The sequence below is a fragment of the Myotis lucifugus genome, unplaced genomic scaffold (genome assembly GCF_000147115.1).
Source record: "Myotis lucifugus unplaced genomic scaffold, Myoluc2.0 scaffold_283, whole genome shotgun sequence".
NCBI lineage: Eukaryota > Metazoa > Chordata > Mammalia > Chiroptera > Vespertilionidae > Myotis > Myotis lucifugus.
Window position 1 is genome coordinate 565,629 of NW_005871331.1, and position 23,559 is coordinate 589,187.

Genomic DNA, 23,559 nt, shown 5'->3' on the forward strand with positions numbered 1-23,559 from the left:
TACAGTTGCTGTTGGTGGCTGACCTGGGAAAAGTGACTAATTTCCCAGAACTAATGAAAGACATCCCAATATACTGATTTACGAAGTCCAATGATGCATAAGAAACATTTTAAAACTCATGCGTAGATACATTCTAGTAAAATTAAAGAAAATAAAGAATAATGGGAAAATCTTAAAATCATTTAGAGTAAAAAAGGGCAGCCCGGCAGGCATGGCTCAGTGGTTGAGCGTCGCCCTATGAACCAGGAGGTCATAGTACAATTCCTGGTCAGGACACATGCCTGGGTTGTGGGCTTGATCCCCAGTATGGGGTGTGCAGGAGGCAGCTGATCAATGATTCTCTCTCTTCACTAATGTTTCTATCTCTCTCCCCCCTCCTTCCTCTCTGAAATCAATTATATATTTTTATTTTTTTAATATATTTTATTGATTTTTTAAAGAGAGGAAGGGAGAGGGATAGAGAGTTAGAAACATCGATGAGAGAGAAACATCAATCAGCTGCCTCCTGCACACCCCCCACTGGGGATGTGCCTGCAACCAAGGTACATGCGCTTGATCGGAATCGAACCTGGGACCTTTCAGTCCGCAGGCCGATGCCCTATCCACTGAGCCATACCAGTCAGGGCCAATTATATATTTTTAAAGGCAGATTACCTAAAAGCAATGACAGACACAGTATGAATGTACTTAATGCCACAGAACTATATAGTTCTAAATAGTTAAAATGGCAAGATTTATGTTACATATATTTTACCACAATTTTAAAAAGTAAAATGATATATACCTTGTGAGATTTGGTCTGGAGGTAGGTTAAACTAAATGTATAATTAATTTTTTCTTTGATGAAATGAGCAAATGAAAAGTACCTGAAGGGTAACACATGTGATGGCAGTAAAGATAAAAAGGGGGTGGTGTGTGTGGCATCTGTGCAGCCATTGCCAGAATATGGGGGAGAAGAGATATCCAGGTGCACCCCTAAAATGAGTGACAACTTTTGCTCTTACAAAGGAGCCGTGTTACTCAATCCATTTGTCCTCTTTAATCATTTGTCCTATGAGTATCAACTACCAATATACTCATTTTACTTAGAAAAGCAGGACTATGTTACTATATATTTAGATACACAGGACAAGGCAGGATTTGCTTCTCAATTTTTTTTTTTAAATAACAAGGGGGTGGGTGAAATGGACCATGCCCAGGTTTTGCAGGCGGTGACGCCAAACACGGTGTTTTCAAATAGAGCATCTGCAAAGGCTTGATGCATTTGCAGCCTTCCTGGCAGTGTCCAGCGGAAATGAACACGCCACCCTTCCATGGTCAACACAAGTCTAAATGGTGGCCCGCACGTGAAAGTGTGACCATCACATGCTAAAACACTAATAAAAACAACAACAGCCAAGGGTTTGGAACTAAAGCCAGAGAAAATGTATATTTTCCTTTTGTTTATCACTCGGCTCAGTGAATCGCTGCCAACCATGGGGGCTAAGCCTGGGAGATCTTATCCTCTGTCTTATGCATAACTTGAATGCCTTGTCCTTGGTCGATCTGTACTTGATTCCATTTCATAGCTCCCCACGGGGGTGAAAAGATGAATGAATTATGGTGTTTTGTGCAGAGTTATTGTTTGGCTTTCAAGGCTAAATAAACTTGCTGGGAGAAAACTCTATACAATGCTCAGTAGCAACCCAGGTTTTAGCGTCACGAATCTGACACTACAGCCTCAATCATCTCAAGAGGTTAATAGACTCTTTTAAAGAAGCCGGAGGAAAACATTCAAAATCACTGATATATTTTTACTCTCCTACAGCAAAACAGTTTTATTCTCAGCAACACAGTGAACATTTTAAAAAATGAGAGAGCCTGACACTGGGGTGTGTGCTGAGCTGGGTGTTTATTGCTGATGCGGAATGAGTTCGTACACTTCTGTGAGAAAACAATGTGGAACTCTTCCGGAAGAGTCAAAAATACAAACTCAGACTCTGAGCCAAGAATTCTACTCTTGGAGATTTTCTTAGGAAAATAACCAGAAGCAGAAGGACATCTGCGTAAAGATGTTCGTGGGAGCATTGTCTGCAGTTGCAAAATAAAATTAGGAAGAGAAATATGAATGTTTAAAATCACAAGAATGGATTGATAAATCATGGCACAATATCATGATAGACTATTAGGCATTCATTGATGAATATTGTATAGAAGTGTGGGTAAGAATGGATAGATTTAAGTAAAATCCTGTATAATAAAAGGCTAACATGCAAATCGACCGAATGGTGGAATGACCAGTCGCTTTGATGCGCACTGACCACCGGGGGGCAGACACTCAACGCAGGAGCTGCCCCCTGGTGGTCAGTGTGCTTCCACAGGGGTAGTGCTGCTCAGCCAGAAGCCGGGCTCATAGTTGGCAAGCGCAGTGGCCAAGGCAGAAGCCCCTCCCACCTCCCTGGCAGTGAGATATCCCCTGAGGGCTCCCAGACTGCGAGAGCACAGGCTGGGCTGAGGGACCCCCGCCTCCTGAATGCATGAATTTCGTGCACTGGGCCTCTAGTAGTATATATAAAGTAGGTACTACCATGATGATCACCTTGTGAAATATGGGTTTATATGGATGATAACATGTAGACATGAAGATAACTCCATTCAGGTGAGAGGGTCACAGATGACTTATTCACCATGCCTGGCTTCTGATGAGCTCCCCATAAATGTCAATGTTAATGCTGTTATCACCGTCTCTTAGGCCACATTTCAGGGTGTCTAAAGTGTATCAGGAAGAGAAAAGAAAAGTTGGGTTTCATGTGGACTAGCTCCCTTCACAACAGAGGCGGAGCTAACTGGGTCTCTCTGAATAGAAGCAGGCCTGTCATTCATTCTGAGTGCAATTTCCAGCCTGACGCCCTCACCCTCACTCTCTTCTGACTTAGGGGAAACCCGCTCAGTACAGTTGACTGCTGCTGTTCATAAGGACCCTCTCGGTATTTTAGAGGGAGCAGCTCTTCTTGGCCTGTGACTGTCCCATATACTGAATGATGGCTGGCTCCCAGGCACTAGAGGGCAGTAGGACTCCCAGCAAGGCCGAGGTACTTGTGGAATATGAGAGCTTCCCAACATGCTTTACAGCGTGATTGGCAGGAGAGGGGCAGCTGAATAAGGTAATGCACAGGGAGCCACACTGGAAAGAAGCGAGCAGGCACTATGGCAGGATCAGGAGAAAGTGTAGGCATGCTTCCCTGGAGACTCTGCTCTTAGACAGCTAGAGAAGTCAATGTTGACAACTCATGTGCGCACACACACACACACACACACACACGCACAGTGGGTGCAGGGCCCGCTATAAGTGTATGCAAGTTGTGTGAGTCCTTGAGAAAGTGTTCTGTGTAGCAGACCTAAATTTCAGGTTAACTGCTGTTCTATTTGGACTTTTTTTTTTTTTAAGGCTCCTTTGCCACATAAATATTCCATATAGGGTGGGTCCAGGAAGAATGCTCTCCATTCAAAAAAGTGAAATCCTTCCAAGAAACCATCACATAATTTCTGTAAAGACACTTCAAGACATACGAGAAGAAAAAAAACAAGAACATTATACACAACAGCCAGACAAAAAATTCAGACCAGGAAAAAAAAAAGGTCCAAAGAAGAGAATATGAAACAACAGAAAGAGTTAAAGAGTGAGACAGCAGAATTCAGGAAAGAAATGAAACCGAAAGCACAATGACAGAAATTCACAGGCGTGGTGGCAAAGAGGAGAAGGGACATTGATGAAAACCCTGTCAGGGATGTCAGCGTAAGAATCACTCAAACCTGTGAAGAATTTCTGTGAGTTGTTTGAGCCAAACTGTCGACGAATGCTGGGAAGCGCCATCTTAATGGATTGAGATAATGCTCTGGAGAATGGCAGATTTGCACCTTATTTTATACATTACAATCAAAGGAGAGGTAAGTGGGTTACATGAAATTCACTGATGATAGATTAGGGAGGCGGGAGAAAGCAAAGCGGGAAACCTCTGGGATTGGATAAAAAGTAAAATGACAGACACACACTTCTTTTACTTAGGTGGGTGCAGGGCATTTCACAGTCAACGATGAACTCAGTAACAATGAGGGGACCGTGGTCTCCCGCAGAGCGATGCCTGTGCTCTGAGGGGTCTGGAAAGAGAAAAACTACTTTGACTTTCCAACGATATGTTATCGTAGATGCAAAAAGACCACAGACAGGCTCGACTTTTTTCAGGGAAGATACTGGCTTAGGACATGACTACCCACCACAAACTGCTTTTAGTTAAAAAGTTATAATTTCAGACCGTCCTTTGCGGTTACTTTAGGTCTCTGAGTTTGCAAGGCCGCCACACAGGCCTTCCCTGAGCTTGTCAGGTGAGCATGTGGCCTGTGTGTGTCCACAAGGACATAGAGGATGGGCTGGAGAAAATAAAGCAAAGTGAAGAGGAGTTAGAGGGGACTAGAGATAACATGATGGGGGTGGAAATATGTACCCTACTATTCATAAAGCTGGTGTCCCTGAAAAAGAGGAACATCACAGCAAGAGAAAATCAACGTGTGACAATATTTTAGAGCAGTGGTTCCCGTTCTCTCAGTGGGACGCTCGGCCTAACATCAGCACCTGGGAAATTATTAGAAATACAAATTTTAGAGGCCCTTCCGAGACCTACTACAGTCAGATACTCTGGGGTAAGGCCTGGCAATCTGTTTTCACACGCTCTCTAGGTGACTCTGATGCACACTCAAGTAGGAGATTCACTAAAATAGAAAAAGGTTTTCCCCCAATAAAGGAAGATCTTAATTCTAGATGAAAGGACACGGTAAGTTTAAGGAAATCAAGTACTGAGTAGTCAATATAACACATATCTACTGGCATTCAGGCTTATGACAAATCAAGACAAAAATAAAAATGAATTCTCTGATAGTGGGAGAAGAGAAAAAATATGAACTGTATAATGTGATGGAGTACAAATATTTTTACCTGACATCTGTACTGAAGCTAGTCTACTGTACACATTTTTTAATGCAGATGAGCTTATGAGCACTAAAATTTGCAGTAACACACACTTAGGGTTATTAAATGATTATTTGCCTCCTAATATCCTCACACATTCACTGAGCGATTCGGGGAAATCTTTCAGAAGATGCACAAGTCTCATTTGTGGATTCCTAAGGGGCAATATCTTTAACTGCCTTGGGCCAATGCTGGGAAAGAAACTATAGAATTAATTATCAAAATTAAATTATTCCTGCTGTGCTATAAAAAAAGAGGCATTACAAATTGAGAAAATGCTTTCATGCTCATCGGCAATAACACTGTGCTGAATATTTCATAAAGGAAAGGAAAAAGCTATTTAACCACCTCACGAGGAAAACAACATAATACTAGCTACCAGCTATTGGGTCTAGGCATTGCTAAGTGATTCCACCATCTTTTTTTTCAGACTGATGTCATTTTTCATTTTTTAAAAATTTTATTTTATTGTTTAAAGTATTACAAATAGTAGTACATATGTCTCCTTTTTTTCCCCATTGACCTTCCCCTGGCCTCCCCAGTGTCTTGTGTCCATTGGTTATGCTTATATGCATGCATACAAGTCCTTCGGCTGATCTCTTACCCGCCCCTCAACACTTCCCAGCTTTCCCGCTGTAATTTGACAGTCTGTTCGATGCTGCTCTGCCTCTGTATCTATCTTTTTGTTCATCAGGTTATAATGTTCTTTATTATCCATAAATGAGTGAGATCATGTGGTATTTTTCTTTCACTGCCTGGCTTATTTCACTTAGCGTAATGCTCTCCAGTTCCATCATGCTGCTGCAAATGGTAAGGATTTCTTCTTTTTTATAGCAGCGTAGTATTCCATTATGTAGATGTACCATAGTTTTCTAATCCACTCATTTGCTGATGAGCATTTAGGCTGCCATCTTCTCTTTTTTTTTTTACAATAACCTTTTGGAGGATAGTCTTGTTTCTCCCAAACTCAAAAAGGTTAAATAACTTGGCCCAGAATCACCTGGCAAATAAGTGCCAATCCAGGATTCAAACTGAGGTCTGATGTAGGCGACATGGATGTAGCGAACGAATGTCAGGTGGAAAAGGACCTTAAGAGATCACCAAACCTAACCCCTTTCTCTGGGAGATGCCGCCAACAGGCAATTCCAGGCTTCCCATTAACACGAGGCTCCAGGGTAGGGGATCATCCCCTTTTAATAACACACTTTAGGCACCATCACTCCATGTGCGCACCGCCGTGCTAGGGGAGGTATGGGTTACGGGGTAGAGATGGCTGAGAGGAGCCCTTGTGGTCCCTGAGCAGGGCTTGCTGGGAGATCCTAAGGCACTTGGTACCACTGGTCATTGGTCAACTGGTCTTTCTCCTTGCTAATGAGCAGATGACACACGGAATCTGCCCAGATTAACATGTGCAGCTGTTCATGGCCATTTCATTCCACTCAAAGGCTCTGCCGTGTTAGACTTTCCAATTATTTTTTTCTGTTAACTCCCGCCCCTTTGAAAGATCAAGCTGCCTTAGCCCCAAAATGCAATCCCAGTAACAAGCCTGTTTGGGTGGGTCAGGCTAAAGGAAAACTTGAAGATTACTGGCTCGAGGCAGCCTGTGCTACAGGACTTCGCCTAGGCTTTTCTGAAATCTTTAATTGAGGCTCTTTCAGTGCACGCCGAGCTTGCCAGAATCCAGTAGATAAGGAGGCAGGCATGGTGGTGGGGAGGAGAGAAGATGAGGGGTGGGAGTGGCTCTGGGAGGTCAATACAAGTGTGCTCCACAAGCGAAGGGCACTGCTCTTTAGGGTCCCTAGAGAGCCAGCAATGCTGTGATCATGACATCAACAACAGTTACAGTTTTAACAGTAACTGCCATTCACTAAACACGTGACTATCAGGCACTGAAGCAGGTTCCCTCAACTTATTCTCAAAACAACTCCAAGAGGTGGGCATTATTGTCCCTACCCTTTGCACAGCGAGTGGTGGATTTGAACTCAATCAAGTAATTCCAGAGTCTGCTATTTCCAACATACCACTCGGACGGACTGATTTCAGTAAGGTACCCTACCGCTTAGTAGATGATGTGCCGTAACCACTTTCTTTGCTCTCTGTCTTCCTGGTCTTCCCCACCCCAGGTTCTCAGCTCATGTTTTCCTTTCCTGGATGGATATGGCCATTGTCCCAGCTGTCATAGCAGCAAGCTTTCCAACCCAATCCCATCGATTGAACCAAAAATGTTTCATGAAAACGAATCCATTTAGCCCAAGTTATTGACCGTCTTCATGCTTAAGTTTCCCTATATGTAAACTGGGGATATTAACAGTATCTACTTCCTGGTATCATTATGAATATTAAAGAGTTAATATTTATAAGACTCCTCGAGCATTGCCTAGCACATAGTGTTATGTAAGCGGTTGTTATATAAAATTCTCTCTAAATACAGCTTGCCACTACGACAGCTGGGACAATGGCCACATTCATCCAGGAAAGGAGAACACAAGCTCAGAGAATCTGGGAGGGGGAAGATGGGAGGACGGACAACAAAGGAAGTTCTCGCTGTGCTTCAGGGTGTCACAAAGGGCAAGAGTAGGCCTCCCACGTGTGGCCAGAGGTCAACAGGCACTGAACTGAAAGTGAGTCCATCTTCTCTACCAGGAAAAGTGACAGCGACCTCAGAAAAAGGAGCATAAACATTGACAGGAGGGAACTGAGTCCCAAGATTTGTCCGGGGGAGGCGGGGGCAGGGAAGCTCCCCACTGGCCTAACTAGATTCACGTTGACTTACATCCCAGGGAAGAGAGAGAATGCCCAGGCAGGTTCTGGAGGCACTGCTGATGATCTCCAAACGCCACATGCCCTCCAAGGTGCCAGAGGCCACTCCCTGCCCTGGCCTCCTGCTTCCTGCCCGGACATCCCGGTAGCACCCTGCACCCTAGTTATGCCGAACCGTCTGTGGTTTCCTCAACTTTGCAAGGGGTTTCGAGCCCTGGTCCACCCCACCCAGAGCACCAATGCGAAACTACAGTCTTACTGGCTTCTGGGGAACATCTGAGACCTAGTTTAAGACCCAAGAAAACAAATCAGCTGGATCACACTTGGTCACACAGGAACCTACCCCAAGCAAGCCCTTCCCAGCAGCGACTCCCCCCAGCTCCAAGGCTGGGCTGGTCCACTGCCCCTGCTCTGCACAAAGACAAGGCTGCAGAGCTCACCACACACAACGTGGGCAGGGGCAGGAGGATGAAAGGGCTCTGCCCCAGACCCCACGCCCGTCTCTGGACAAGTGGTGCCCAAGAAAATATCCCCACACCTTTGTCCCAGTCACCAGGACTACAAGTGGAGCAGGGGGCACTTGGCGCAGTATTTAGCATCGCGACCTTGCTACACATCATTCCTCACCCCCCGGGTCCCCAATGCATTGCCACCTTCTCCACCCCCCACTTCAGATACTCTGCATCCAAGCTTTCTGTCTGCTCTTCTGGCTGGAGCAGAGCTCTGGTGCCAACGTGCCATGCTCAGCATGCACCCAGCACCAAATCCTCCCAGTTGCCGGTCATGCCTGCATAGCTATCTCTCAAACGTTAACCACAGCCCCAACCCCTTGCCCAGATAAATGAAGGGGGGAAAAGGACAAACCTTTTGTGAGGGGACGGTAACAAAAGAATGCTCGATACAGTTACAGAGAATGCTTTTCCTGACTGAAACCAGAATTAGCAAATAGTGACCTGTAGATATGTTTGCTGTTTGTTCAAAGCCTTCTCCAATAACTAGAGATGAGTCTCATTCCTAGAGATAGGACGATTCTGAAGAACACGGACCTCTGACTCATGGCTAGTTCTCATTGCACAGCTTGGCCGAGTACTGGCTGAGGGGTTCCAGGGCTCAGGTTTCTGTTCTTTCATGCTTTCAACCATGGATAACCGGGAGCCGAAGTGCCCAAAGCCGACCCTTCTGCTGGATCCTGATGTTTGGGAACTCATAATGGCTGGTAAGCGCTTCTCTACCATCCAGCAAGTGTGTGGATAAGGTGAATCTCTCAAGCCTCTTTCTCCGCATTTATAAGATGGGAAACAAGACTGTCCTGTCTATATTGTCCAGGACTAATTAAGATAAGATAATGCCCTAGAAACTTTTTAAAATATATATATTTTGCCCTAACCGGTTTGGCTCAGTGGATAGAGCATCGGCCTGCGGACTGAAGGGTCCCAGGTTCGATTCCAGTCAAGGGCATGTACCTTGGTTGCGGGCACATCCTCAGTGGGGAGTGTGTAGGAGGCAGCTGGTCGATGTTTCTCTCTCATCGATGTTTCTAGCTCTCTGTCCCTCTCCCTTCCTCTCTGTGAAAAATCAATAAAATATATTTTAAAAAAATAAAAATAAAATATATTTTTATTGATTTCAGAGAGAAAGGGAGAGGGAGAGAGAGAGAGAAACATCAATGATGAGAGAGAATCACTGATTGGCTGCCTCCTACATGACCCCCAATGGAGACCGAGCCTGCAACTCGGGCATGTGCCCCGACCAGGAATCAAACCATGACCTTCTGGCTCATAGGTCGATGCTCAACCACTGAGCCGCGTCGGTCAGGCCCTAGAAACTTTTCACTTTCGTAAATAAAGCCCAAGCTAGAAGTTCTGGTGCAAAAACCCCAAGGCACTCATGGACAGCACACAGAGAGCAAGAAGGCATTTCCAGGACCTGATCTAGCTTGTGTGGCAGGGAATGCCAGGTGGGCTCGGGGATTCATGGACCGGAGCAGGTACCAGTGAGGAGCAGAGGTGCCTGGACCCTTAGAATCATTCCTGTCAAAGACACTGTCTCCCATCTCTAAAATCCAAGCAACTTGGGAAGGACTGCATCGTCATAATTGTTATGAAGACCCCGGATTAAAGAAACACTCATTCTTGTGCAGGTTGGGAAGGATGAAAGAGAAAGTGTGGCCAGACCAAGAAGCAAGAAGATGAATGATGATGCAGATGGGGACTGGGACAGGGACACCCCTCCTAATTCCTAGCTTAGCTTTCACCACTTCCTGGGTGGGGAGGGAATAGACGTTAGCATCAGAACCCAAGTGCACTGTGTTTGTTAAATGAGATTTATGTGAATGTTAGTGGACGTGTATGGTTTAGTCCAGGGCATGGCTTCAGTCACCCTCCATTCTCTTATTTCTGTATTATCTGGTTTAAGAGAACCTATCCCAGGGCTTCCAGGTGATTCTTGCTGCCTAGACATCGGTCCAAGACTGGCCTGAATCGAGGAGCTGTATCTCTTAGGAAAAGGTATTTTTACAGGGTCTTTAGCTCTGGATGTGACTCCTCAACAAAGACGGTTGAACACAGTGGAGAGGAGCAGCATGATTCTAACGGGCATTTTCTTTGTGAGGCTTCTTCACGTCCTTGGGAGGCAAACCAGGCTCGGCTCCGCCTCCAGGAAGTCACCAAACCTCCGAGGTTCCGGTGCTTTTTACACTTGGGACTTTTTTTGTCTTTATTTTTCCTCAAATGATGACAAGCTGTTCGACTGCTGGGTCCATTTTAAAGAACATTTCCTATTGATTTTCTCAATGTGAACATAGCATCAATTAGGGGCTAAATGAAAACCATTCTCTATGAGAGCAGTTTGTTTTCTATTTAACGGCCTCCTGTATTTCAGTGTTTGCCCAAAATATAAAATTAACCTCTTCATTTCTTTCCCTAAAACCTTAAAGCTATTTGTGGCATATCTAGCCCAGAAGCTGATTATATTTCCACGAGTCATTTTCATCTTCATATCACTGACACATGTCAAGCACTGATATAGTTGGTGGCTATGTATCAGGTTAATTATATGCTAAAAAAGTGATGCCAGGATTTACCTAATGGCCTTAAGATTGAGTACAAAAATTTTAATACCAGTCTAAACTGGTAAAAACTTTGGCTTTTTTTCCTACCATGTCAATGAGTAAAGTTGATGATGATGACGTCTTTAAACTGGTCCCTGTTAAAAGAAAACGATGCTAAAGATTCCATTATTTTTTAAGCTCACTCATTATTTCAAGGCCACAAAGCTTGGCCCTCTGGGGCGGCGGGGTGGGGGGGTGACGGGGGTGGAGGGGGGCGGGTCCCTCGGTCCACACTGCAGTCAATTAACAGGAAAGGTGCTAGCAGCTTGTGCGATGTCTTGTCAGCTATTAAAATCCCCAGATATTCCACACTGTGCGTGTGGCAGACATTCATGGTTGCCATCACATCCAAGTTAACATCTTAAATAAAGTGTCCCACTGTGTTCAGGATGGAAACGTGCTGAAATCTAGGTGAAGGGCCTTGACGGTCTAAGCTGGGGGTCGGCAAACTTCTTGTAAATGGCCAGATAGTAAATATTTTCTAGTGTCTCTGTTGTAATTATTCAAATCTGCTGTTGTAATTGAATGCAGATATAGATAATACACAAATGCATGAACATGGCCGTGTGCCAATCAAACTCTGTTATACTAGTAAAACAGGGGACAGGCCAGATTTGGTCTGTGGACCCTAGTTTGCTGACTCCTTTAACAGTTGAAAAAAATTACACTTATTTATTTATATTTATTTATTGCGGTAATCTTTACCCAAGGATATTTTCCATTGATTTTTAGGGAGAGTAGAAGAGAAAGAGAAAGACAGAGAAACACTGATATGAGAGAAACACATCGCTTTGAGCCTGCAACCAAGGTACGTGCCCCTGACCAGAATCGAACCCAGTTCCCTCTGGTCCACAGGCTGACGCTCTATTTTAACATTTTTTAGTTTTCTCCTTGAACAGACATTTCTTGCCTATTCTACTGCCCTTATAGAATTTTATTTTAATGTCATATATTTTTATGTTTAGTTTTTAAATTTATCACCATGTTGTCCTTCTTTGTCAGACAAAGATGTGCAATAAATTGAATTTAATAATTTTTTGAGCCATGAAGTTCAAAGTGTCAAAATATTTATCTTGGCTCAAGTTATTGATTTGGACTAAGACACAGTTGATGAAAAACAGAATATATTAAATTCTGATAAACACTAAGAGAACATATACATTTATTGGAAATATATTTTGCAATGAGATGGCTTTTTTATTAATTTCTTTTCTGAACAGAGGAATATTATTTATGACGTGAGATAGCGCTCAGCACTAGTTTTATCCCTTTTTTAAAAAATAAGTAAGCCCTGAGGAAATTTGTTCCTATAGATGGGAATAGAAACAGTTTTAATAGCAATATCCTTCAACTTTGAACTCCATCTGAGTCACATGCCAAAAATCATATAGCAATCTATGATCCAACATTATTATTTTTTAAAAGATGTTTTACTGATTTTTAGAGAGGGAGGGAGAGAGAGAGAAACATTGATGTGAAAGCATAACATCAATCGGCTGCCGGGGGATTGAGCCTGCAACCCTGGCATATGCCATGACAGGGAATCAAATTGGCAACCTTTTTGTGCCTGGGATGATGCCCAACCAACTGAGCCACACCAGCCAGGGCGATCCCAACATTACTTATAGTGGCCATTTAGGTCCTCTTTCTATTGGGCTGAACATAAATCAGCAGAGATCACCTGAGCTACAAAAACAGTCATTTCCCAGTTGGGAGAGTACCATGATGTGTTTGTACTGCTCCTGACCTTTACACAGGCATCGCTCACATCCTCCTCACCCCTTGGATAACTCAAGAGGCCAGTGGTTTACCAAATTATCTCAAAAACTAAATTCATGCTCCTGATGTGCCACAAAGTCTATACTTTCCCTAAAACTTCAGAATTATAGGGATTCGATCTTTCAATCAATGCAGCACCCACTCGTCCCCATGGTCCAGACAAGAAAAATGTTAGAGCTAAAGGTCTCAAGTTAGATGGACGGCGAGGAACCCAGAGTGCTAAGGGGAGAGGAGTGCCAATGTTTGACATGGTGGCATGGACTGTGATGCCACCATACCCGCCCTCCTCCCAGGAATATTCTCTCCTGTGTCTCAGTCTGTTCTCACTGCTATGGCTGCACAGGGAATACAAGTGTGTAGTTAACTGCCTGTGAATGCACAGTGCTTTCAAAAGGAATAGAAACCTCCACTATCCTTTGACCCCGTTTAGGAACATAGGCTGTCCACTGCTCTACAGACTTAAAAATGAGGTCCAGGTAGCTGGCTGAGCGAGGAGGCCAGTGGGACAGCTGAAGGCCGGAGGCCTAGGAGCCCAGGCTGTATTCCTGATGGTAAGAAGACTCCTGAACTTGGGACTTACAAGATGACCTTGACTAGCCACATAGCCAATTGGAGTTTCAGAGTTTCATAGCTCAAAAATGGAGCTAATCTCTTACCCCTTACAGAGTTCTTATAAGGATTAGAGGAAATAACTCATCTGAAAAGGCAAGTTCAATCCCATGTCCATAGCAGGCACTCTTGATATATTCAATTTGTTATTTAATCTAGTGATAGTAAAGAATTAGTGAACAGAAAATAGATGCTTAGCTTTCACTGGGGGCAATTTCAATTTTAAAGAATTCCCAGCTGCCTCATGACTCAGGTCACTCTGACAATGATTAGATTGAGTACTACAGCCACAGTCTCTATGGAGATCTGTTATAGACAGATCAATAATGGAAATTGCCCATTAACTGTCTCTTCAAAATACAAGTCCCCTTCAATGGTTCAATTTTTCCTAGGAAACTGGGTGATTTCAACTCTGGTGTAAAGCGGGGTTGTTGGGGAACAGCAACACTGGGTGATGCAGGAGGGGATTTTGGAATGAGGAGGAAAAGAACAAATCCTAGATTTTTAAAAAATATATATTTTATTGATTTTTTTACAGAGGGGAAGGGAGAGGGATAGAGAGTTAGAAACATTGAGAGAGAAACATCGATCAGCTGCCTCCTGCACAGTCCCTACATGCCCTTGGCTGGAATCGAACCTGGGACCCTTGAGTCCACAGACCAACACTCTATCCACTGAGCCAAACGGATTAGGGCAACCCTAGATGTTTTTATTTTTATTTTATTTATACCAGGTTATAAAAGCACATGTCCAAAATGTGAAAAACTTGAAAACAAAATGGAAAGTAGAGCGGTAAGAAAAATAGTATCCATAAGCCTACCTCCCAATTACTATAAACAACATTGATTGTTAATTTCCTTTCAGTACTTTTCCTATATTTTCTTGATTACAGTGATTACATTACATGTGCGTTTTGCATTGCAGTTTTAAACCTAACCGTTTAGTGTAAGGATTCACCCACGTTAATCCAATACACACATTATTTTAAAGGTCTCATCATATTCTGTCGACTCGAATGTACCCTACTTTACATCCACTGTTCCATTGTTGGGCATTTAGATTATTTCTCTCTTTTTAAAATATTTATCTTTATTATCCAGCTGGTGTGGCTCGGTGGTTGAGCACTGACCTAGGAACCAGCAGGTTGAGGTTCAATTCCTGGTCAGGGCACATGCCTGGGTTGCAGGCTCAATCCTCAGTGTGGGATGTGCAGGAGGCAGCCTATCAATGATTCTCTCTCATCATGATGTTTCTATCTCTCTCTCCCTCTCCCTTCCTCTGTGAAATCAATAAAAATATATTTTAAAAAATATGTCTTTATTGGATTTTTAAAATTTTTATTGTTGAAAGTATTATGGATGTCCCCTTTCCCCCCCCACTGATCCCCTCCACCTCACTCCCACCCTCTCTCAGGCCTTCACCACACTATTGTCTGTGTCCATGGGTTATGCATATCCTTTATAATAAAAGGGTAATACGCAAATCGACCAAATGGTGCAATGACTATGATGCACACTGACCACCAGGGAGCAGACTTTCAACACAGGAGCTGTCCCCTGGTAGTCAGTGCTCTCCCACAGGGGAAGTGCTGCTCAGCCACAAGCTGGGCTGACGGCTGGCGAGCACAGCCATGGTGGCGGGAGCCTCTCCCACCTCTGCAGCAGCGCTAAGGATGTCTGACTGTGGCTTAGGGCTCCTGGACTGCTAAAGGGTGCAGGCCAGGCTGAGGGGAACCTCCGCCCCCCAACCAGTGCACGAATGTCGTGTGCCAGGCCTCTAGTATGCATATTAAGTTCTTTGGTTAATCTCTCTTCCCACCCCCACCCCTGATTTCCCTCTGAGATTCATCAGTCTTTTTTATATTACAAATAATTCACCCATTTTTGTACAGCATTTTAAAAATAATTTGTTTCCTATTTAGGTATAGGTTTTCAAAAATGAAATTATAGAGTAAAAGGGTTTGGACATGCTACAGGCTCTTGATACATGTTGGTTAAAAGGTTATGCCCACTTAAACTTCACCAGCAAGGAGAAGGCCTTTTTCAATCTGTGTGATGAGTAAAGAAAAAAAATTACTAATGAGGAAAACCTACTACGTGAAGCACAAACTCGATTCCCTTGCTTTTTAGTGAGGTTCAATATTTCCCTATATATTTGTTAACCTGTAAATATCCTTATCCAATAGTGATCATTTTAAAATGTTATATCTTTTTAGAGATATTGCACACCCTTTGGGTATCTCTAAAACATACTATGGAGTTTATACCAAAAGGGCAGTATGCAAATTTATGAATCACATGGGCTGTGTGAATACCAAGAGATAAGTGATCAGATATCCAAGATTACAACTCCAAGAGGAAAGAAATGAAGCCTTAAGCAAATGACACAGGCATAATGAGGAGATGTGTTTTGATTTCAGTTCCAAGAATATTTTTTTCTCTCTCATTCCCTGAAAACAATGTCCCAAATTGGTCTGTGTTAAAGGTAATAGCACAAAATGATAAAAATCAGAGAGAACCATTTTTATAATAAAGCAAAAAACTAGAAAGACAGTTTGTTCCCAAGGAAAGTAGAGACATTGTTCTTGAATCAATTTGACCCGAAATAATAATGGTTGAGATGTATGGGCTGGACTCACTCTGAAAGTTTCATTTCCTGCAGAAGACCTCAAAATGCAACTGCCATCTGTCCTTATTTATAATGTTTGAATGAATATGTGTAATAAGTGGTCCAGAACATAAATTTATGTATAACCAAAAAAAAATGACAAAGGGAACGATTCAGTAATATCCCATTGATTCTATAACTTCCAAAATAAGTCATCCAGCCCTAGCTGGTTTGGCTCAGTGGATAGAGTGTTGGACTGCAGACTGAAGGGTCCCGGGTTTGATTCCGGTCAAGGGCACATGCTCAGGTTGGGGGCTTGATCCCCAGTAAGGGGCATGCAGGAGGAAGCTGATCAATGACTCTCTCATCTTTGATGTTTCTATCTCTCTCTTCCTCTCTGAAATCAATAAAAATATACTTACACACACACACACACACACACACACACACACACACAGCCTGGCTGGTGTGGCTTGGCAATTGAGCATCCACCCAGGAACCAAGAGGTCGCCGGTTCGATTCCCAGTCAAGGCACATGCCCGCGTTGTGGGCTCAATCCCTGGTGACGGCCCTGCAGGAGGCAGCCAATTGATGACTTCCTCTCTCATTGATGTTTCTCTCTACCCCTCTCCTTTCCTCTCTAAAAATCAATAAAAATGTATTTTTTAAAAATAAGTAATCCATCATTCATTCCATAATAAATTCGTCTGTTTGTTAATCCCCCAAAGTTAAAAATTGTAAACTGACACTAACAACAGAAACACATTTTAATGCAAAACATATAGAGTAAAAGAACTGATCATAATTATAGCAACGACCATGAAAAGGGAATTTCCATTTAAAATAAAAATGCTTTACTCAGATAAATAACCACACAGAACACTAAGACATACAAGCTCTTTTTCATGGAGATGCAAAGGAAGAAGCTGCAGGTAGAGACACCACCATTTTTACAGTGACCAGGCCCAGGGTCCTCCCTGATGAACCCTGGTTTCTAAAGCAAGTCTCTCACTTAGAGCTACCCCAGAGGCAGGGCCAAGCACCTGACACAGTTATTTACCTCTGATGCAACTTGTTAATATTTTCCCAGGAACATCTACCCTCAACTCCTAGCTCCTTCATCATCTGTGGACAAACATTTTTATAATTATTCATGGCTCCACGGTATCTCAAAAACCATGCATATGGTAGCCAGGGGATAAACCGCTAGGAATGAAACCAATGCAGCAAACGTGAGACTGATTTTCATGGGAAAGGAGAAGTACATTGTGGGCTGTGGGGAGTGAAACATGGTTCTGAGAGTGACCTCACAAAAGTGGTCATCTCTGCACCTTCTCAGAGCCGCTCTCCACGGTTTCACGGAGATTGCACACACACACACACACACACACACACACACACGCACACGCACGCACGCACACACGCATGCACGCACGCGTGCACACAGTGGGTTCTTCGTGGAATCTGACTTATACGTTTTAAATCCAATTGCTTGAATATGAATGTGCTGAGAGAATGTCCCGAGGACTGAAACCTGAAGTAAATCACTTCTAAACCAAGAGGCGAGTTTCAGATTGCAGGAGGGGCAGAGAGGCTGACGGACACAGTGGACGGGGTACGGAGTGCCCCATAGCACTATCCCCCAGCATGACACCGGCTTTTACTACATAAGATCAGTATTTAAAGTCTAAACAATCTGTTGTAAACTGTGTTGTTGTTGTTGTTTTCCCGTTTCAAAAAACTGCAAGTTTTTAGAGTTATTTATCTGAAAATTTCCATACTTGATTCAAGTCAAAATATGCCTTAAATGCTTGTGTAGTGCTGGGGGTTGGACAGCTTGTTACTACACACATGAAACAGACTTCTCTGAGACATCCTGCAAAATGCAAAAAGACTGTCAGACTGACCTGGACGTTCTTCTCTATCAGTTTCAAGAGAAATGTCAAGAAGCAAACACCTGCCACATGTGTCCTAGGCATTTCTTTCCTGGACAGGTTCTGATGATGAACTTGAATAACATAGAAAAACCGGAAACGAGCTCAACTTTTCTGTCCCCCTTGGATTTCAGACAATAATAATCCCAAGACTTCTGAGATGCCCCCACAAGACAGCATTCAGGATTAAAACAGCAAAATTCCCAACTTCTCCTCAGCAACTTCTGCCAATTCTGATGAAGCCACTTCGGGTGTGTTCTAACTATGCCAGACGCGCCGAATGTGGAAAACTCCTCAATGACCCTCCCTTTTCTTAGAATAACTGGAATAAATGTACATTGTTTTGGATGTCTTTCCAGGTATCCTCCGATGTGTGGTCCATTATTTCCCAATGTCCTACCTCTGAGACTGGGGGAACTGCCATGGAATGTTTACACGGAAACAATGCAGGACTATTATATAGGATTACCTAAGCCTCCTGCCTCCTCGTTAAGTGGTGGAAATGTGAAATGGACATTTAAAAAGCAGCCTGAGGAGCCATGTGCTGCCCTTTCACAACTTATTCTTCAATATTCAGCTCCTCCTTGAGACGGCCTTGTAGAAATAAAGTAGCACAGGCTTGGCACCAGAGGGCTGGCTTCTGGGGCAATGTTCTCCCGTTTGTAAGTGATGTGCCCCCGAGGCCGTGCACTCGTCACTGAGCAATTCTGCTGTTTCATGACAGCAATGTGTCATTTAATTGTAACTGATAACAAACTCATGCAGCTCAGGGTAGATGTGGGGTGGAGAGGATGTGACTGTATTGCTCCACGGCTATTGACTGCTTAGGAAATTTGGAGATTTTTCTGAACCACAGAGAAGAGGAACAGAGAAAAAACAAAAGAAACAAAATTATGTAGGTGCTAATATGTCCTTGTGTGTGGGGGGTGGATATATTGAAGGACAGTAAAGAACAACGTATTTTAAAAACTGCTATTCCAATGATTTTCAACTGCTATTTTCAAGGATTTCATAACCCCTTGAGGAACAAACCCAAATTCTTCACAACTCTACATGCCTCTGCAAGAGTCTGTTCCAGGCCTGCCACACACCTCGGGGAGCTGTCTTCTGTGCGCATGTCACCCCTTGTCCAACAATGCCCTGGGATTCCTCCTATCGAGTTCCACCCAGGGGCCCCTCCTCTTCCATGAAACCTCTTTAGGACACTCCAACACTCTCTAGATCCCTTTCCCTTTAAAATTCCTGAAACCCCCTTCATACCATGTATTTTTCTACTATTGAACACTGCCCTGGTCTATTATTCAGCCCCTAAGATGTGTGTGCCTTTTACATGCCAGGCTATGTATGGTGCTACACGTGGAGTTGAATAAGACAGGGACAGTTTCTGCCCTGGAGGCATCCACCATGGGTTGGGCAGCACAGTGGTGCCATGATAGACCTTTGAGCCAAGTGCTGTGTACAATGAATGCACCCAACCAGCTGGGTGCAGTACTGTAACATTCTAGCATCTCATCCGTCCACCCTCCCCTCCCCCCGCCCAAAAGCCATCTGCCTCATTCACCATCATGGTTCCTGCATCCAGCATCATTCCTAAGACTCCCACACGTACTCGTGGAATGAATGAATGAATGAATGAATGAATGGAAGTTGAGAAATGTGGTCCCCTCTGCGATGCTCACGCAGTATCCTTAACAGCCCCTCACCTGGGTAATCTGCACTCAGTACTGTGTGCTGATCCATCGCTGCTCATCCTACCTGGTTGAAGGAAGATGGGTGGTGCCAGACGAGGCCCCGGGGGTCCACTCGGCCACTCACCTGGCTTGTTGGCAGACGCAGCAGATCCAGACCTTCTCGTGCTTCTGGTAGGAGCAGCAGCTCTTGCAGACGTTGAACGCGCAGTCCCCGCAGCGGCGCTTGGTGTTGACGAGGAAGGTGAAGGGCGAGCAGCAGCGCATGCAGCAGTGCTCCACGAACTTCTGGTGCTTGGAGAGGATGCTGCACTTGCTGCCCTCCTCGTCCAGCTTCTGCTTCATCTCGCTGGGATGGGCAGACAAGGAAGGAGAGGACCAGGTCAGGGGGCTCTCTCCCCAGAGCATCCTTACCCCGGCCCGGCCACAGACCGAGCCACATGGAGGCCCTTCCCGCACCACAATAAAACTCACACTTGCTTCCCATGATAGCCAGAGGGGAACCCCAATGATGGATTCGCGTGGGGTGCTTCTGTCCGTCACATTTTCTGTGAGAAAGCACGAACGCCCTGCTGCTTACCTTTCAGACGCTAGATGAGATACGTATTATCACTATAAAACTAAGTACAACCTCAAAAAAGAAAAACTTGAACTTAATTAACACCTTTTTAAAGGAGCAGGAGATCGTGTTGTTATGTTACTGTACTAAAACATTAATCCTCCCAACAGCCCTGCTGGGAATATGATCGATGCGGCGCTGGCCCTATTTAGCAACCCTGGAAACGGAAGCACCCAGGGATCTTAAAAGCTTTCAAATCAACGTGAGTGAACAAATCCTAAGCAGTGGTGGTTCAGAGTCGCCTAAAAGACAACCCTCTTCTTCGGGGCCTCTGACCAAAAGAAAACTCGCGAAATCCATGACCTAAATGGTAAACAGAGGCTGTGTACGTAGGAGTTACCCTTGCCTGACATATTAGGCATGGGACAGGTAAGCAAAAGGGGAAATGTTAGAATTACCTGTATTCTACTACTCTGAACTATTTATGTATCTCCTCTCTCCTCTCTCTCTCCCTCTCTCTCCACCCCCCCTTTTTCTCCTCTGCCCTCATAGGAGATGATATTATATATACTGTTTTAATTTTGAAGTCTAGAAAATTGTCTTTTTTTGTTTAGATTTTCAAGTGTGTTGGCATAAAGTGGTTCACATGTTTCTTTTGACTTTAAGACCTCGGCTATATTAGTAGTTATTTGTATTTTTGTCCCCCTTTTCTTTCTAAATGTTGCTTATTTGAGCCTACGTGTTTTATTCCAAATTTTATGCAGTATCTCACTTTCAGCTGCTTCTCCCCTGAAGGCTCCAGGCCACCTCTCTTGCCCCATGACGAAATGAACGCCGCAGCCGCTAGCCCGCAGAGCCCACGGCCCTGGCGTTCCCCATCTGACCAGACTGATCCCTCTGGTTTTAAATTCATGCCCAGCCGGCATGGCTCAGAGGTTGAGCGTCAATCTATGAACCAGGAGGTCATGGTTCGATTCCCGGTCAGGGCACATGTCCAGGTTATGGGCTACCGATCAATGATTCTCAGTCCCTGCCAGCCACCAACTCCTTTCTGGTCCTATGACTTTGCTTATTCTGGACATGCATTACATAAATGGAACCATACCACATGTGGCCTGCTGTGTCTGGCTTCTTTCTTTGCATGTGTTCAAAGCTCATCCATACAGTAGCATGTATCAGCACTTCATTCCTTTTTCCTGCCAAGTAATATTCCACTAACATACCCTATGTCATTTGTCCATTCATCAGCTGATGGACATCTGGGTGGTTCCTTTTCTTTGGCTATTACAAATAATGCTGCTATGAACACTCATGTATAAGTTTTTTTGTGGATATAGCTTTTAAATTCCAGGGGTAAAGTCACTGGGTCATGTGGTAATGCTATGTTTACATTTTTAAAAAACTGCCAGACTGTTTTCCAAATGGCTTACCAATTTTACATCCCCATCAGCGATATCTGAGGGTTCCAATTTCTCTGCCTCCTCACCAATACTTGCTATTGTCTTCCTTTTCTACGATAGCCATCCCAGGGAGGACGAGGTGTTATCTCATTGTGGGACTGATTTGCATTTCCCTAATGACGAATAATGCTGAGCATCTTTTCATATCCTTATTGGCCTTTTGTACATCTTCTCTGAAGAAAAATCTATTCACATCTTTTGCCCATTTTAAAAGTAGCTTATTCATCTTTTTATTGTTGTGTTGGAGGAGTTCTTTAAATGTATTCTGGACACAAGTCCCTTATCAGTTTTATGACTTGCAAATATTTTCTCTTTCTTACATTAAACCTTACATTTTGTTAGTATTTTTATGTGTTTCTAGTACAAAGAAGGGTCGCATTCGTTCATCCCACCCTCCTATTAGAACTGGAAATCTACATATGGTTTTATAACCTCAGTTTTCACTTAACAACAACATATCATAAACATCTTTCCACGGCAATTCAGGGAGCGTCTGCAGCTTTAGCCTCGGTGACTTGGGCTGGCTTACACATCTGCCAGTACGTGAGCAGGCTGACTGCCCTGCACAGCAGTCTCCAGGACAGATCTGTGGCTTGATGGGTAGTAGAGAAAGGCTGAATCAGTATTAAAAGGGGAGACTACATCAGGCCAACTAATAATTCTATGAGGTAAACTATTATATGCACACACTTTGAACAAATGAACAAAACATTTACAGGGAAATAGGACAGGGTTTTTGTCCTAAGGCATGAAGATGTTGACATCCGGCCCCTCGGATTGAGAACTGACGAGCTAAGTCATCAGCGGCTCTGACATCTGTAAACAATACAAGGACAGCGTCGGCCACGGACCAGCTTCTATTGATATTTCACAGACACTAAATTAAATGGGATAAAACATCCAGGAAGGAAAGTCTTTGGGGATCAAAAAAGCTCTATGAACGCAATCTACAGAATCCCTCGAGCTTTATGAGTTCTGTTTCCTGATACACAGGACTGCAAACACCATATTTGATCAGTCTCTGCAAAACTGCTCCTCCCTAAGCTTCTGGGCTCAGTGAATGGACCCTCCATCCACCCCCTGCTAAAGCCAGACCCGGGACCTTTTCTTGGTCTTGTCTCTCCTTGCACATCATGGTCAATCTATGTTCTATACGTTATATCTTCCAAATACAAAGTACCTGGCATTCATTCACTTGTCTCCATCTTTGCTTTGCCCTCACCCACCCCCAGTCCAACCTGGCCTCATCTCTCCGGAGACCAGGGAAACAGCCTCTTTCTAAACTTCTTCCTCTTCCCCAATCTCTTCTTCCAACTACAGCAGGAAAGTCCTTTCGAGTATGAAAATCTAATTGATCTGATTGGATCACCCACCTGCTTAACATGCTTTACAGATTCCAGTTTCCCGCCCCCAAGATATAACAGGAGCCCACATAGCCCGTGTGCCTCCAAACACACCCCCTCCTCTTAGGATGCGTGAACCACACAGCCTGTCCCATTTCTTACTGATCTTTGAAAATGCCATGTCTTTTTTTCTTTGAGGTTTTCCTACATGTTTTCTCTTCTTGAAAGCTCAGCCTAAGTCCATTCACCCTCCTCCATTTCTCCACAAAAGGCCTTCCCGTGTGGCCAGTCATCCGCACAGACAGCCGTGGGCAGCCCACCACTGTGATGACTGGTCTCCTGAGAGGTTTCACAGGTGGAAATCAAACACCCTTGTTCATTTTTCCTGACGATGCTTTTAGGTTAGAAACATGGCAGCTTACCTTCTCCTTCCTCCTACCCTGGATCTGAATACCTGGGACACATGGGAAGCGTCTGCATTTCCGTTTCAATTTTCATAAATTCCTTTGGTGGTGTTTCCCAGGGTGTGGCATGTGGGCCACTGCTGATGGACCAGACGAACGTGGGTGGTGCAGGACTAAGCATTTTTTTTTATATTAAGTTACGTTTTGGTTTTAATACGTATTAGGAAAAAAATTTCACAAACATAGTTAGCCTGATATTTCATAGATGTAAATGCTTAGAGTTAGTCAAAGTGCTATTTAATATT

General features: G+C 43.9%; 1 protein-coding gene across 1 annotated transcript in view; it reads right to left on the reverse strand.

Moving 5' to 3' along the window:
- Nucleotides 1-23,559, reverse strand: part of MYRIP (myosin VIIA and Rab interacting protein) — a 144,937-nt gene that overhangs the window by 74,119 nt on the left and 47,259 nt on the right. Inside the window, exon 4 of the mRNA XM_023763416.1 lies at nucleotides 19,616-19,837. Within this exon, the coding sequence (XP_023619184.1) occupies nucleotides 19,616-19,837 (222 nt within the window). The remainder of the gene's footprint in view (nucleotides 1-19,615; nucleotides 19,838-23,559) is intronic.